Source organism: Nanorana parkeri, unplaced genomic scaffold (assembly GCF_000935625.1).
Source record: "Nanorana parkeri isolate BGI_ZX_2015 unplaced genomic scaffold, ASM93562v1 scaffold1259, whole genome shotgun sequence".
In the NCBI taxonomy this organism is placed as follows: Eukaryota; Metazoa; Chordata; class Amphibia; order Anura; family Dicroglossidae; genus Nanorana; species Nanorana parkeri.
This window is the reverse complement of record NW_017307527.1, coordinates 196,867-213,299: the sequence shown is the minus strand read 5'-3', so window position 1 is coordinate 213,299 and position 16,433 is coordinate 196,867. Positions and strand designations below refer to the sequence as shown.

The following is a 16,433-nucleotide window of genomic DNA, read 5'->3' as shown; positions in this document are numbered from 1 at the left end:
CTTGCACATATTTTTCATTATGGAAGTATACATATCCTTTTACAATAATTCAACTGAGAGTGTTAAATTCTATACTTTTTTTTATTTTATTTTTTATTTTATTTTTTCAATATGCTGAATGCTAAATATGCAACTCTGTATTCTGAATTTAACATGTTTTGGATTTCTGCAAGCTTGTAACTTTTGCAATTCAAGAAAAAGTTTAAAAAAGTGTGCTAATTTCTTCTACAAGTTTAGTATTGCCATTAAATGTTTAATGTAAGCAAAAGAAATCTTCAGTTGAAGCATGAGTTCAGTCATGAACAATAGACAGCGATATGTTTGAGACAAGTCTTTACTAAGTGTCCAGATCAATGAGATAGCTGGCAATTTGTTTTACAGCCAGCATGGTCTCTCTGCAGGTTGGTTCAATGTCATATTCAGGAAGCAGAAAACCATATTCCCCATCATCACGCAGTTCAAAGACATACGAGTATTTAATTCCTTGATCATATGTCCAGTCAATTGATGAGCCATAAGCTGCGTCTGCAAATACAAATTGTACATATATACAGTACATACGCACACAATAGAAGCGTTTTATTACTGACACCTGTAATCTGTCAATGAATATTAAATATTTCTAGGCTGCTTTTTGGTTCATATTAAAAGTCAAAGTTTGAAAGAGAGATCTGAAATGTGTGGCAGTTTTTGTAGTGCACATAGAAGCTATAAAGTGTATGTTCAGCTAAAATAGGGAAAGGTTAGAACTCCTGTTGGGTTTATACTGTTCTGCGCTCCATTAGTTTTCCCCCTCACTTCCTGTCTTGGAGACAATGATTTCATCACACAACTGAAGAAATATCATCAACAGCAAGACAGACGGAGCATACTGAATAGAAGGTTAAAAGTCCTATTTGGAGACATGATCTATGTCTCAATGCTTTGCATTGATTGTAATGAATACCTGTGCATGCCTACCGGCCTTCATGTTCTTTTATTACGCGCATACTTCCAGCATGGTCAATGCCAATTTTGTTTACTAGAATTTGGAGGCATAGATTATGGATATATAAACGGGGAAGGGAGGTTAACAAAGTAAATAGTTCATATCAATACTAAGTATATAAATTTATGGTAGGTCCCCTGTTTTAGTTATGACAGAAACAAAGAATTCCCCCCTTTGAGGGGATGCCACCATGACGCAAAAAGTCTTAAAAAAACGTAGTAAAACGTATGAATTTATTAGATAAATTTAAAAATACACGCATATCAAAAAACAGACAAACATATATTATACATATAAGACAAAAGCTCGGCTAAATATGAAAAATTTTTTTTTGAAAAAAGTTTAGTTGAAAAAATTCTTTTTTTAGTGTATATAAAATATGTGGTATATGGCCCACCTTCTGAATACCTCTATGCAATATTTAACCCTTGTATATATTTTATACTCTTTTTTGTTATCCTGGATAGAGATTTTCTCGGAAAATCAAGAAAGAGATTAAATCCTCCAGCACAGGTGCGGGTTAGCAAAGGGGAGAAAAAATTCCAAAAGAAAGTTCAAAAAACATTCATGTTATATTGAAAAGATCTTAAATGGCACTCACGGTAGTGTTTAGCTTTTCCTCAGAAAAAAGTGTCCGTCCACAAATGAGTTTTTCACTTGCACTTTCCAAGTGAAAAACTCCTTTGTGGACGGACACTTTTTTCTGAGGAAAAGCTAAACACTACCGTGAGTGCCATTTAAGATCTTTTCAATATAACATGAATGTTTTTTGAACTTTCTTTTGGAATTTTTTCTCCCCTTTCATACATGTGTATGTTAACCCGTACCTGTGCTGGAGGATTTAATCTCTCGATTTTCCAAGAAAATCTCTATCCAAGATAACAAAATAGAGTATAAAATATATACAAGGCTTAAATATTGCATAGAGGTATTCAGAAGGTGGGCCATATACCACATATTTTATATACACTAAAAAAAGAATCTTTTCAAATAAACATTTCTTTTCCAAATTTTTTTTTTCATATTTAGCCAAGCTTTTGTCTTATATGTATATGTAACTATCTAATAAATTCATACGTTTTACTACATTTTTTGAAGACTTTTTGAGTCATGGTGGGATCCCCTCAAAGGGGGTAAAACTTTGTTTCTGTTCAGGCATAGATTATATCAGGTTTTGGGGTTGGGCCTCTGTCATACAATGGGTACTTAGTGTGATGGATTGCCATTTGTAGTTGTCACTGTCTTCCTGATGAAGGGGACCGTGCTTGACCCTGAGATGTTCAATGTTGCTATTAATAGTGATCTTACAATAAAGTTGGATTAAAGCAACTTTAGTGTAAAGTCTCCAGTAAAAGATGGGATAGGCAGCAGGGGCCACATTTATTGGCACTTTAATTTGGAGTCGCTTTAAGGAACCTTTTGGTGTGCTGGTGATATGCAATCTGATATTCAATGATTAAAGAAGGTTAGAAGGTGTGTCAGGCTACAAGTCTTATAACCGATGTAGTGTATACTACCTCATAACTTATGAGTATAGAGAAACTATAGAAGCTTTATTGCCATGTCCTATTACCCAATGTAAACTTACACAGTGTAGTAGCAATGGATCCATATTTGTAGCTGGTGTTATAAAGTCTTTCCAGGGACTCAACAGCAGCCTTTGCTATCTTGTCCTGCATAAAAAAAAGTAGATTTTTTTTTCAAAGACCTCTGTATTTAGTATGGCAGAGGACAAAGTGGAAAAACGCACAGGAGCCAATCAAAATGCAGCTTATGATGTGTTCTGAAATATCAATGTTTTTGCTGGGTTTAACATGGATCTATCTGTTAAAGCTGAATTCCAGGCAAAAAATGTTATGTAAAATTTAACTTGCTGTCTTGCCTGGCAAATATTTGTAATTCTATGAGGCCACTCTTGTGATCCAGGTTCCTATGCCAGACAGCATAGCTAAGTTTGCATTTTCAAAAATCTCTGTTCCTACTACAATGCATTTTGTTGTAGGACATACCCCAGCCTACCACTGAACAATAAGGGAGGAGTACAACACTGACGACCTTATTACTCTGCTTTCTCATCCTGTCAGCATGTTCACTTTTTTAGCACATGTGAAAGAACCTGACTGGTCTATTGTATCACAGGAGGCTGATATCTAGCAAAATTCAGGTATATTTACCAGTTGCATATAAAATAACATTAACGTATTTATTTAAAAAATTGCAACAGAATTCATGGCAGCATTTTAAATCTGGCCGGAATTCTGCTATAAAAATAATGTGGTCACTAATGAAAGGCTAATTCTTCAAATGTAAAAAAAAACATATACTGATTTATAATTTTATAAACGTGTTCCCTACCTCCAATCATGTACTGGACTGAGCTGAGGCAAGCATTCTGAAGACTTGCTTAAATGCCAGTTTATCCTCTGCAGTATTGTAGCAAAAGCTGCTTTGGTATTATAAATACTGGACTGGATAGTTAAAGCCCAACTCCGTGCTGTTTTTAAATGTATCCATGCAGTGGGGTCCCCACCACATTGCATGGGGTAAATGCTTGCTTAGCCAGGGGGGAAAGAAATATGTAGAAATACTTACCTCTTTCCTTGCTCCTACAGGTTTCCTCCTATCCATGCAACCAGTTCTTATGAAACTGCTTAACTCTCTGGCCAGTTGCAGCTCTCTGACATAACACACAATAAAGGACCAGAATTGTAGGGGAGTATGGTGAGGGCCTTCACACTACTCAAGACATCAAAGCAGAGTGCTAGTTGTCAGGGAGTAGGAAATAAGGAAGTATTTGTAATTTTGTATTCATCCCACCCCTCATCCAAAAGAGCATTTGGGATGTGTGTGTGGTGGTGGGATGCTACCTTACTGCAGGTGTACATTTAAAAGCAGTCTGGAGTTGAGTTTAAAAAAAAGTGTAATTAGACTTTACAACATGCCCTCACTGACCTCCTTAGCTGCAGGTACTATAGATAAATGAATCATAAGCTCACACTGCTTACTCCTCACCTAGCAACTGCTCGATTTGAAGGCTTCTAAATCACTGCTGGGAGGGGGAGTTTAGCTGACTTAGACCAGACGGCAGTGCTTCTGCTGCGGGATTTCATGATGAATTACTCCATAGTATCCGCAGCTACATAGATCAAAGAGGGTGTGCTTTAAAACATTTTTGCTGCTCTTTAGAATTCTGAAAATATTTGAATGTCTTTAAAATGGTCACAGATTCACTTTAACAATGTACTTGGTAGAGGTTTGTGAAGGTCCTGAACAATGTTTTTTCCTATTCCTCCTTTTACAAACTAGAGATATTATCTAATCATTATCAAAGATCAAAATCCTCTTGCTGGTAGTAGGTGTTAGCCCTTGATATAGAAACAAAAAAAATAATAATTCTGGATTGTTCAGTACTTACGTAATCCTTTACTGAGGTTGGAATTTAATTATGCCAATATGTCATACTTTTATTGAGGCCTAAGCATACACAAAGACCAGGGACCAACAATAATCCAAATACAGAGAAATGTGCCCTGCTAAAACATTAGCTAACACTACAACAGCTTAATCATTACATTCCTAACAGTCTAATGAGAAGTCTATACCTTATATACCTTTATTTCATTATGCAGTACTGCACCCTCTGTGCTGCTGTAATTTGTTTTTTACATAATAAAAGTTTATTAGAAAAAAATGCCCTCGTACTTCCATTACAAAGATCAAGATATGATAGGAGACCAGAATAGATAAAATGACTCAACGTCCAACTGACATCATCCAAGCATCAATCCTTTCTCATCAACATTAAAAAAAAGTTGTAAAATCTTTTGAGGAGAGCAGGGGTATGAGGAAGGGGAAAAGTAGAGAAACAAAAAGAAAAAAAGGCAAATAAAAGCGAGGAAGGTCAAACAGAGTAGAAACGAGAAAGTGATAGTGAGCGTAGAAGCCGCCCAACAATAGCAACTGCTCATATAGCAGTTGGTCCCGGTGGCAAAGTATTGCTCGGTCCTGTCATGGATCTATGCCATCAAATGTTCCATTCGCTAAATGTGAGCCATTTCTTTAGCCCATTCAGCAATTTTAGGGCTAACCGCAGATTTCCAATGACGAGGAGTGCTGCTGTAAATGATTGCAGTTACATTGGTCTGCTGTGGTTATATTTAACATTTGTAGGTCATGAATTTCCCATAGCATTTTCCTCCTTAGGTAAACAGGCACAAGATGAGCAATGAGCTATTTAAAGTTATGATCATTTTCTATTTTAAATTGGTAATTGTGAAAACATAAAACATAACTAAAAAAATAACAAGGAAATAAGATACACATATTGGGCGGAATATATGCTGCTGATTAAGTTTTACATAAGCTGTACTTTCAATGCTTGCCACAGTGTGGCAGTTAAATACTGACTATAGATGTAAGCAGTAGACAAATGCAGTTTCCTAAAACATTTATTGAATGGAACTTAATGCAACATGAAGGGAACAAATACAGGTGAAACTCGAATAATTAGAATATCGTGCAAAGTTCATTTATTTCACTAATGCAACTTAAAAGGTGAAACTAATATATGAGATAGACTCATTACATGCAAAGCAAGATCATTCAAGCCGTGATTTGTCATAATTGTGATGGTTATGGCTTACAGCTCATGAAAACCCCAAGAACCCCAAATCCACAACCTCAAAAAAGTAGATTATTACATGCAATCAATAAAACAAGGATTGTACATAGAACAATTATCGGACCTCTGAAAAGTACAAGCATGCATATGTACTCAGTACTTGGTTTGGGCCCCTTTTGCAGCACTTACTGCAATTACTTTTGCACGATATTCTAATTATTCGAGTTTCACCTGTAAGTAAACACGTGACACACGATAACAGAATTCCATAAAGTGTTATATACCATAAGAAAAGCTAATAGGAAACAGGAACATTTGCTGATTAGGAGATGTAGTCAGTACAGTACACTACTTCTTCCTGTTAACATAGCAAGTAATGAATTATCTTTTTTAAGGTCTCATGTACACTGGTGAACAGATTCTGACATAAACTGTCTTCACTAAAACAAAATGGCAGCCATAATACTCCCACTCTTGCCTTATGAAGCAAATAGTTGGGCAGTGCTACTGCAAAATAGCCTGTTGGCCAGTAAGTTGGAAGCCCACCTTGCCATTTGTTGCCTAGGGGGCTTTTTGGGAGGGTTGCAATAGCCTTGGCTAAGCCTTAGTAAAGTTTGTATACTCATTATTAGGCTCCAGTGGCTTCTATAGACAGGGCTGAAGCAGGAGAATCTGATGACTAGGCAGGAATCTCATTAGCTAAAGCTAGTTTTCATAACTCAGTATACAAGCTTCATATACATTGTGTGGAGGTTTTTTTTTAATGCTTAAACCTGAGCGCCAGATATAGACATTTTAAATGCAGGTACTGTAAGTACCAGAATTTTCCTGGGTATCAGCCTCTTGCAATCCTCTGTACATAAATCTTCAGACTGGAAGAAAGAGGGGCAGCACTGGGAGCCAATCAGATGTTCCACAAACACATGTGCAGACAAGGAACTTGCAGACAATAGGAGAGAGTAGAAAGATGAACTCATCATTTTGTTTCTGCTCCTTCACTATCCATTCACATACTGGGACAGGGGAGGTGACCTAGTTGTATTTCATAACAGTAGCATAGAAAAGTCAGGTCATCAGGTTGGCCGTGCTATCAGGATTGTGTAAGTCCCATGGCTCACTGAATAAGAAAAAATATCCTGTGGCAGGTAAAACAGCTCGTATATGTCTATTTTATTCTTGTATTTTTCTGTTTGCCTGCAGTTCAATGCTAAATGTTTTTTCAATTTTACTAGTTGATATTAAATAGCTAATAATAGTTCATTTATAGTTTTCACACTCCTGGGATGGTTGTTCCAGCATATCAGGGGGGCTTTTGAGTAGTTCTGAGGTTGCTTGAGGACTCTATAGGAGTTGCAATTGATTCCGACACATCTCCATCTCCAGCTCAATTCCTTTGAAAATAATGCACTATACAGAAAGGAATACAGAAGCTCAGTTTTCAGTGGTCCTATATGCCCCTGAACAGTGCTTCAATTATTAGTGCTCATGCTCCCTAAACAGGGCTTTTGAGTTGAGCACTGTGCAGGGGGCATGTTGGACTGCTGGAGACCTGAACCACTGTGCTGTGCAATGTTAGCTATATCTTTTAAACTATTTGGGTATAGGTTGTCCATTTATTGTAACAAATTTAGCAACCCCAATATTTTCATTATTTATGATGCTTGAAAATTAACTTACCAGTTCCTCATGATCTGGTGCTAATTCCTTTGTATATGCGTAGGGATACATGAGCAACTGTGAGAATGAATGGAAACTGAGGTACGCCTTCATAATGGAAAGATGTTCACGAATGTATGTACTGACTGCTTTGGTCTCTGGTGCAGACTCTGGGCCAGTTCCAGAATAGATTTGAAAGCATGGATTACCATAGGACCCGGTGTCTAAAAGAAACACATTTATCTATTACTGTTGGAGGCTTCTATTGCAAGTACTCATCTGCTGTATGTGACACTGGATAGAACAGTAACGGCAATTAACTTTCAAAGTATTTTATTAATTTTCCAAAGTAGAATAAAACAATAAAATAGCACATGATGCACAATCAGTATAGCATACAATTGCATTTCAGATTCTTCCACATTAGCATAGTCAAGTAGTAGGGGGGGATCACTAGATTCCATACACACAATATATAATAGTTCTGTAAAACAGATCATATCTATCACCCTATTCTTGCCAATTTATCCCCCATCAGCAAAAACAAAACTCAAAACAGTCTGAGAGGAATATCTGGCATAGGGATCCACCTATATCTGCAGCAAACATTTGTTATGATCTCCTCCTTATCTATATAAATAGAAGACTTTCTGTCCAACATCAATGCACTAACGGCAATTAACACTGCTTTTGTAGTTTGATTAAAGACTAGAACCTTGTCATCCTTCTATTGCTGTGTCAGCCCTGGACATTTTTCCTCATTTACTGTCCAAGAGGAAGTATTATCAAGTGAAGTGACATAAATCTCTCCAAAGAAAAGGTACCAGCAATAAAAATTATTTAGAAATAGAAAAGGCTAGAACCTCATCAGCTTTTTATTCCTGTCTGTGTGCATACTGGTGGATTTCCCTCACTTTCTTGACAATGTTATCACTGGGACAGAAAGTAGAGAAATCTGCCCAGTGGAGACACCCACAGCAGTACAAACTGCATAACTCTATCCAAAACTAAAAATAAAGTTTTGGTTGGGGGACACTTTAAGCTGATATCTCAGTGTCCCACTATGTAAAGAATGTTGTAAGTTGCTTGTATTAAAGATAACTCACTTTTCCATGAAGAATTGAACTTCCTGTTGAGGTCAATGCCAAAACAATTCTCCTCAGGAGTTGGGGCACGATTCTTTCTCCAAAACCGATTCTGGATTTGGTAAAAATGTTTTGCAGAATACACGGCTGTTTTTAATAGGTTAACCAGTGGCCAGGCTATTCATATTAAATTATTCACAACCAGTATATGAATGTTAAAACAAGCATTCCCCAGGCACTCTTGAGCAATATATTCTCAACATTTATAACAAAGGCACCTATGGTCATGTTGAAGTCAGATACTTAGCAGCTGTATCCCACTCTGTTCTCTCTCTGTAGAAGCCTTCTGGGGTTTTTTGTAAACACAATGTACCTGTTCTATGTTTACATAAGAAGGCATACCCTAGACAAGTGGATGTAACCACAGCTGACAGAGGGGAACCAAGCATCCAACATTTCCAGAAGTCTGTCGGAGGTGGATCATTTTCCATCCAGTATAGGTCTTCTACACAGCAAAAATGGTGCTACAGGCTAGGGGCTGACCTTTTTCTGAATTTCTCCATCTAATGACAGGGTCACAGCTATGACACTAAAGCAAAATACTTACACTTGTCCAGGTAAAAATATAACCATCAATATTAAATACAGGCAAAACATGGAATATGAGATTATCCAAGAGCTTAGTCATGACTTCATTTTGTCCATATGTTTCAACTGCCTATTGGGAAAAGCAAAATAAGGCTTGTAATCAGTAATGTTTGCAGCAGTTTATACGAGAAAGTGCAAAGTCACAGAAAACTGATATTATACACCATAACAAAGCAAATATCACAAATACTTCAGTAACACATTTGTCATACATATTTTGGCATTTGCTGACTTCCTAATGGACGAATGCTAATTTCTTGGATTATTATGGCTTCAATACGTCTGTGTGACAGACTCATGCTGTAAATGAAAGTCAGAAAAAAGTCAGAATTTTAGTAGTTCAGGCACTTGGAAAGTGCTGAAGCTAAAGAATTATCATGACAACCAGGAAACTAGTATTTTCACTAAGAAAGGTCAGCAGTAAGAGCCTACACTCTTCACTCATGATTTGTTTTCTATAAAGCTGAACTACAACTATAGAAATATAAATTTACTTACATTGGTCCAGCTTGGTAAAATGTAGGTACTGTATAGGGATATATACAATTATCCCTGGCAGGGCCAAGGGGATCCTGTAAAACATTGTAGTAGCCAAATCTGATGGACAAGACAATGTCACATCATTGAGAAAATTACTAGGCATTCCCTGATTTGCCACTGTGCCGACTGAGTGACCCACTGTGTTTTAAAGGTAGAGAGGAAGTCGCTCAGCACAACGGCTGAACAGGACCTGGAAGATTGCTGTAAAGTGGGATATACATTCTATTTTTTTTCGTTCAACCTGCGGGCTGAACAAAAAAATAGAACAGATTCCTCCATCAAAAGTTTTATTTCCCACTGCAGTCCAGACCGGAAACCCAATACAATAGTAAATAGTAAAGTAGTCACCCGCACACCAAGGTCCAACATGTTAAATACCTTTATTCAGATGCCAAACACACGTGGTAGCACTAGTGGATAGCTATCCACTAGTGCTACCTTGTATGTTTGACGTCTGAATAAAGGCATTTGACATGTTGGACCTTGGTGTGCGGGTGACTGCTTATTTATTGTATATCCAGATTCCTCCAACGTTTACGAGTATTGATGGACAAATCCCCTGCTGTTTGCATTATATTATGACAGTGGCCGCTATTAGAATACCTGAACGGAGCTAGCAGCTGATTGGCTGCTAGCTTAATTTGGCCAAGGATTTCTAAACGGCTCCTTCAATCAGCTGAATGAGGGTTGCTGGGCAAAAGGGTGCCAACAGCAGCACCCACAGAACCATGTGTACCCAATGTAAAACACTGTAGTGGCTGTTACAGTGTTTTACAGGATCCCTGCCAGGGATAATTTATATATACTTACATTGCACCAAGCTGGACCAATGTAAGTATATATACATTTCTATACCTGGAGTTTAGCTTTAAACGAGTAACATTGTATCATGCCTATGGCTGAAATTGTACATTCTTTGAAAATTCTAGAATGTATTTTTTTAATGCAGCTAGCATAAGCCCCATAGGCACACAAAGGTCATTGAGCAGTCAGGTGCTGTTTGATGTGAATATTTAAAACTAAAGTGCACCATAGAATTGTGTTGGGGAAATCAAAGCACACAAGATACACAGTATAATAAGAACTAATATAGAACTGTGGTTATTGTGGACTTTTTGACATGGTGGAATAAGAATTGACACATTCATATATGTATTTATATTGCTAGATTGTGGATATTTATCACATAGCACTGTATAGTGAAAAGTTATTGCACATGGATAATTGTTTTATATATTGAGTTTATTAGATAAGTAGGGAGCAGTAAGGAGTGGCACACCAAGCACTTTACATTAGCACAAGATTTAAAGATTACAAAAAGAATTAGAGTGAATAGTACTAAACTGTTTATGTAAATCAATAGTAGTCAATAGTGGTGAGAAAGTCATATGGCATGTTAGCAGCTCAATTGGGTTCACCTAAATCCTAAGTGCAGAAGGTTTTCTTACCTTATTTAGCTAGCATAAGTACCAGCAAATGTTTTATATTAGTTTCTGTAATTCCCTGCTTTGCAGAGAGAGGCGGAAGCAGCCCTGTGATAACCTCGTCAGCATGATAATACTTCATTGTTCAGTTTAACAAGCATCAGGCAGGTCCATAACCCAATTGGATTGCTGAGCTGTAGTAGAGAAAAATGAGGCTACTTATCTGGCCAAGAAAGGCCCAACAGAGTCTTTAAGACTTTTGCCAGATAAGTATTTCAGTTGTATATTTAAACATTTGCTGGAAGTTAGCTTTAAAACCAACCACATGCATTTTAATGCTTTTCCAAAACATTTTTGAATTCAAAATAAAATGCATAGATACAATTTTTAAATAACAATGACCTCATTCACAAACCACTGGCAGAAAGCTGGACTAATCCATTCTCTAGCATGAATTCCACACTCCAGAAACACTGAATTTTTGGCTGATTTTGGGTTTCCAATCTTAAAAAAAGAAACATGATATTACATGGTTTTAGTCTACTTCCTTTTAGCTATTATTGCCATTTAAAATGTTCCCACTAGAATGGGAATTCTAGTGTAGCAGCTCTTGCCATGACATTAAAGTGATACTAAATTCAGGAGTTGAACCGTAAAAATTCATTTAAGTATCTTAACTATTACAAATGTTTTTATCTTATTTGTGTATCACTTGGCTGTAGAGCCTCAAATCATCTTAATTGATGCCGACACTGTCCTTCCTTCTGGAGGGCGGCTACTTTTGTTCCCCATGGTCCCTGTGTTGTAAAGTAGCCACCGCTCCAAGCTCACTCCTGTGATGGACTACAATCTCATGTCTAGTTTACTCATTTGTATTGAGATTGTAGCCCATCGGGAGGAGTGAGCTTGGCGCGCTGGCTACTTTACAATACACACAGGGACCATGGGGAGCAAAAGTAGCCACCCTCCAGAAGGAAGGACAGTGTCGGCACCAATTCAGAGATGATTTGATGATCTACAGCCGAGTGATACACACAAGATACATTTTTTTTAATAGGGTGCATGCATGCATTTTTACGGTTTAACTCATGACTTTAGTGTCACTTTAAATGTACAGAAGGATGATTTCATAGCTGATGTCCTTATAAATTGGATCATGCCATTAATTCTACATTAGAATGCATTGTTCAGAAATTCTGCTAAAATGCACCAAATCAGAACCATAGGCGAAATCTATACTGTGGTGTTGCAGTGTATTGCTTTTTGTTACAGCACAGAACATGTAGGCTAAACAATGCTAGGAAAAGACAGAATGCAGTACAATTATTTGGGATTACTGGACAAGAAGTTCACAGTTTTAGAAAATCAGATTCCCCACTATATATGATTTCCATCCTAAATATGGACTTCTAATTTGCTGACTGTGTGTAAGATAATATCTATACAGCCTTATATTTAGAGCAAGTGCGGTAGGTATCATTTTACACACACAATGCCCTCATCATACTTCCAAAACCACATGAATTGTTGAGTTATTAGATGTCCTCTAAGGAACGCTTGTATTAATAATTACACTTGCTTTTCTTCACAGTACCAAAAATGCTCGGAAGCTGCACATGGCCCTTTGGCACTTATTTTGTGGCCCTCATTAACCTTGCATACTGCAGTCTGTGCTTTCCACACCTAGGTGCTCACTCATACAAGTAAAGGAAAAATATTCTTTAGACTGGCTTTTCAGTCGTTAAATGGTGTAGTTTTTTTCCTTTCACACTATTTTACTTTTTCTGTGTTGTCCACAAAAATCAGTGAAAGGTGTGCACTCTTTTCTCCATGTTTTTTCCTCTGATCTTTTATAAAATTGCTTGCTGATAGAAATATCAAATGTGGCACAAGTAATTTTAAGGGCTCTGTACAAATGGTTAATAATTAATTTGTAAAGGGGCTGTGATAGCACTGATCTTCATGCAAAGTCTCCAGTCTGATTGTCTCTTAAAACACATATCTAGTCTCCTACAACTTCTACAGTAGGGGTGGCAAACTCAAATTCATCGGGGGCCGCATCAGCAGTATGGTTACCCTCAAAGGGCCTGTTGTATAGGACTATGCATCTACTCTTTATTATCATAAATAGTTGCCTCTGCATTCAGTTGCTACTGGTTTTAATAATAATTTAAGTAATAACTAGCCTTGAAAACATCCACAAGAAACTTTATTGGAGACTGCTCAGACTGCAGCAGAAATCCCTAATCTGGCGTTTTCAAGTGACAGCTGTCACCTAGTCAAGTTAATGATCAGGTGACAGCAGCTCCATGTAAACGCATGCACACCGCATGTAATGATACGTGATATGATTACATGCGTCCAGGGAGAGTGATTGATTCCTAGCGGAATGTAAACATATCATGTATCTTTACATGCGGTGTGCAGGCGTTTACATGCAACTTCTGTCACCTGATCATTAACTTAGGTGACAGCTGCCATTTGTAAAACGCCAATTTAGGGATTTCTGTTGCAGGAAAATGCAAGTTCCTGACGCAGCCTAATACACTTCTACTCCCCAAGCTCCCCCCCCACACACACACACTAAAAATACAACCCCTGTACTATATATAGGGGCGGCACGAACTGGGGTTGTCTAGCGGACCGGCCCTGGCTGCTGTGCGGGCCACATTACAAGGTCCGGCGGGCCGGATTCGGCCCGCGGGCCTTGTGTTTGCCACCCCTGTTCTACAGCATGTTCACAGCCCCTGACAATCTCCTGTTGCATTTCTGCAGTTCCTGAGAGTGTTCTGTAGTATTAGATTTACTGAATATTAGTGTGTCCCTTTTGTGATGTCAAGTGTGCACTTGAGGGGACCTATATCGAGTAAATTAACTACCACTGATTTAAACGGTCCATTTTCTATTTTATACTTTATTTTTATTTTCTATTTTATACTTTTTAATCTGCTGTTGACACCCTTTTTACTGTACTGGATATAAATTGTTTGTTTTAAAAAATCAACTAGTACAACATGGTCAACCCATGCCACAGGATTTAATGAGCACTATAGTTTTTGAAAGGAGATAACACAGCGGAAGCTGTTTGCCCTCAAGCTCTCTCTCTGTTTGAAAGCTATATTGTCCTGTCTGAACTAGGCAGAGGCGGCTCTAGAGTTTGCGAGGCCTTAGGTGAAACATGAGGCCCCACTCAGGCCTGTAGGGTTTTACCAGGGCTCTGTGCAGTTTCACCAGCCTGGTTAGACCCCTCAGTGCCCTGGTGAGACCCCTTAGAGCCCTGGTTAAACAAGGGCTCTGTGGGGTCTCACCAGGGCTCTGTGGGGGTCTCACCAGTCTTGGTGAGACCCTCCAAAGCCCTGATTTAATCAGGGCTCTGTGGGGTCTCACTAGGGCTCTGTGGGGTCTCTCCATACCAAAGAGCCCTGGTGAGACACCAAAGAGCCCTGGTTAAAACTGTAGGGTCTCACCAGCACCAGGGCTATGTGGGGTCTCACCAGCCTGGTTAGACCCCACAGAGCCCTGTGAGACCCCAAAGAGCCCTGAATAAATGAGGGTCTCTGGAGGATCTCATCAGGGCTCCACAGGGTCTCATCAGTGCTCTGTAGAGTTTTGCCAGGGCTCTGTAGGGTCTCGCCAGGGCTATGTAGGGTATCACCACCATGGTTAGACCCCTCAGATCCCTGGGGAGACCCCACAGAGCCCTGGTTAAACCAGGGCTCTGTGGGGTCTCACCAGGGTTGGTGAGACCTCACATAGCCTTGGTGCTGGTGAGACCCTACACACCCCTACAGGTCTCTCCAGGGCTCTGTGGGGTCTCACCAGGGTTGGTGAGACCTCACATAGCCTTGGTGCTGGTGAGACCCCTCAAGTGTCCTGATGAGACCCCACAGAGTCTCAGTTTGACAGCCACAGGGCTGAGAGCTCACAACGCTACCTGGCTGCCGTTCTGACAAGCCAAACTAGGCGGCCGTGAGGCCCTCGGGAGCTCAAGGCCTAAGGCGACAGCCTAATTAAAGAGCCGCCTCTGGAACTGGGCAGGCAGGGATGTGTATATCTGTGTGTGTTTGTGTGGGCGGGAGGGGGAGTGAGTCATTCTGACATTTTTAACCAATAAGGTAGTTAAAAATTGTCTGAAAAGCATCACATGCTAAATTGGTATGTAAATATTACATTTTCATATGCAGTATGCAGTCATGATTTTTATCATATGCAGTATTTTGATTTGCCTGAAAATAATATAATAACATACCATACAAATTAAATTTCTTATCCAAAAGTGCGAAAAAATGTAACAGAAAATTCTACCTTTAAAACATGCATGGGATTTCCCTCAAATGTGTGTCCAATTGTAACCAAGGAGGCCAAATTTGGGTGATTTAATGAAATGGAATAAGCCCAGACTGCAATCTAATGAAATAAGTGAAATCTTAGTTATTGTGTTGGCTTAATCTCTGTAATAAAATATAGAAGAATTTGTACGTTACTCACCTCTTTCCATTCATGGTACCGTGGCAAGCCCCTCTTATATTTACCTTGTTTCCTAAACTGGTTTTCAACAGCTTCTTGTAAGTTATTGATAACAACCCTTATAATGAAATAACAATATGACAAACTGAACCAATCTGAATGCATAAACATCATTGTCAAGGCATGAATAATGGCACATGCGTGTATTAGCAGAATATCATAAGACTCTTGTCTTGTATTTCTAATATATGAAAAGGGACACAAATAATACTTAGACTGTTGACATACCACATTGATCAAAAATATAATAAAACACTTACTTGTATTTAATGCCTTTCTTGTTTAATAGACTCACAATGGCTTCTGAATGTTCTGCATTAGCACGAAAGTACACACTGGATTTTGGGATAATATCATGAGATGATTTAGGTTTCCAGAAATCAAGCTGCAAAATTATACATGTCAGGGAATTCATAGACTGAGATAAATTTGCTGCATAATTACCGTTAGTAAAACTACTGCTAATAAACTAATAACATGTATTTTCTGTTTTCTTTATTGAAGAGATCTGCAGTTGTTCATATCATTTGTTTCAATTTTATTTACTTATTACAGGTGTTTTATATAGCACTGACATATTACACAGCGCTTTACATAGTTGCACATTCACATCACTTCCTGCCCTCAAGGAGTTTACAATCTAAGGTCCCTATCTCACATGCATACATTGCAGGGGCAATTTATTTCCTCTGCTTTACTGTAAACATGCTCACATAGAAGAACCATTTTAGTTATTCTGAAAAGGAGCAGTGCTATATTATTGGAGATGGATTTTCTGTGAGATTATTCTGAGTGTCCGATTGGTCAGAAGTAGTACTTTTCAATCAGGGCTGGTGCTGCCACTAGGCAAACTATGCAGCCACCTAGGGCACAGCTAGGGCCGCATTAACATTGGGGCTACCGGAGCACCCAAACCGCCCGGATTGCCTGGATCACCTTGAGTC

General features: G+C 38.5%; 1 protein-coding gene across 1 annotated transcript in view; it reads right to left on the bottom strand.

The window, feature by feature from the left end:
• Nucleotides 1-247: 247 nt before the first annotated feature.
• LOC108797313 (mast cell carboxypeptidase A-like) overlaps nt 248-16,433 on the bottom strand; it is a 20,480-nt gene continuing 4,294 nt past the window's right edge. The window contains exons 2-10 of the mRNA XM_018568894.1: nt 15,750-15,874; nt 15,451-15,547; nt 15,268-15,369; nt 11,365-11,466; nt 8,958-9,068; nt 8,372-8,462; nt 7,287-7,489; nt 2,577-2,661; nt 248-525 (exon numbers count right to left, since the gene is read on the bottom strand). Of these exons, the coding sequence (XP_018424396.1) occupies nt 338-525; nt 2,577-2,661; nt 7,287-7,489; nt 8,372-8,462; nt 8,958-9,068; nt 11,365-11,466; nt 15,268-15,369; nt 15,451-15,547; nt 15,750-15,874 (1,104 nt within the window). The 3' untranslated portion in view covers nt 248-337. The remainder of the gene's footprint in view (nt 526-2,576; nt 2,662-7,286; nt 7,490-8,371; nt 8,463-8,957; nt 9,069-11,364; nt 11,467-15,267; nt 15,370-15,450; nt 15,548-15,749; nt 15,875-16,433) is intronic.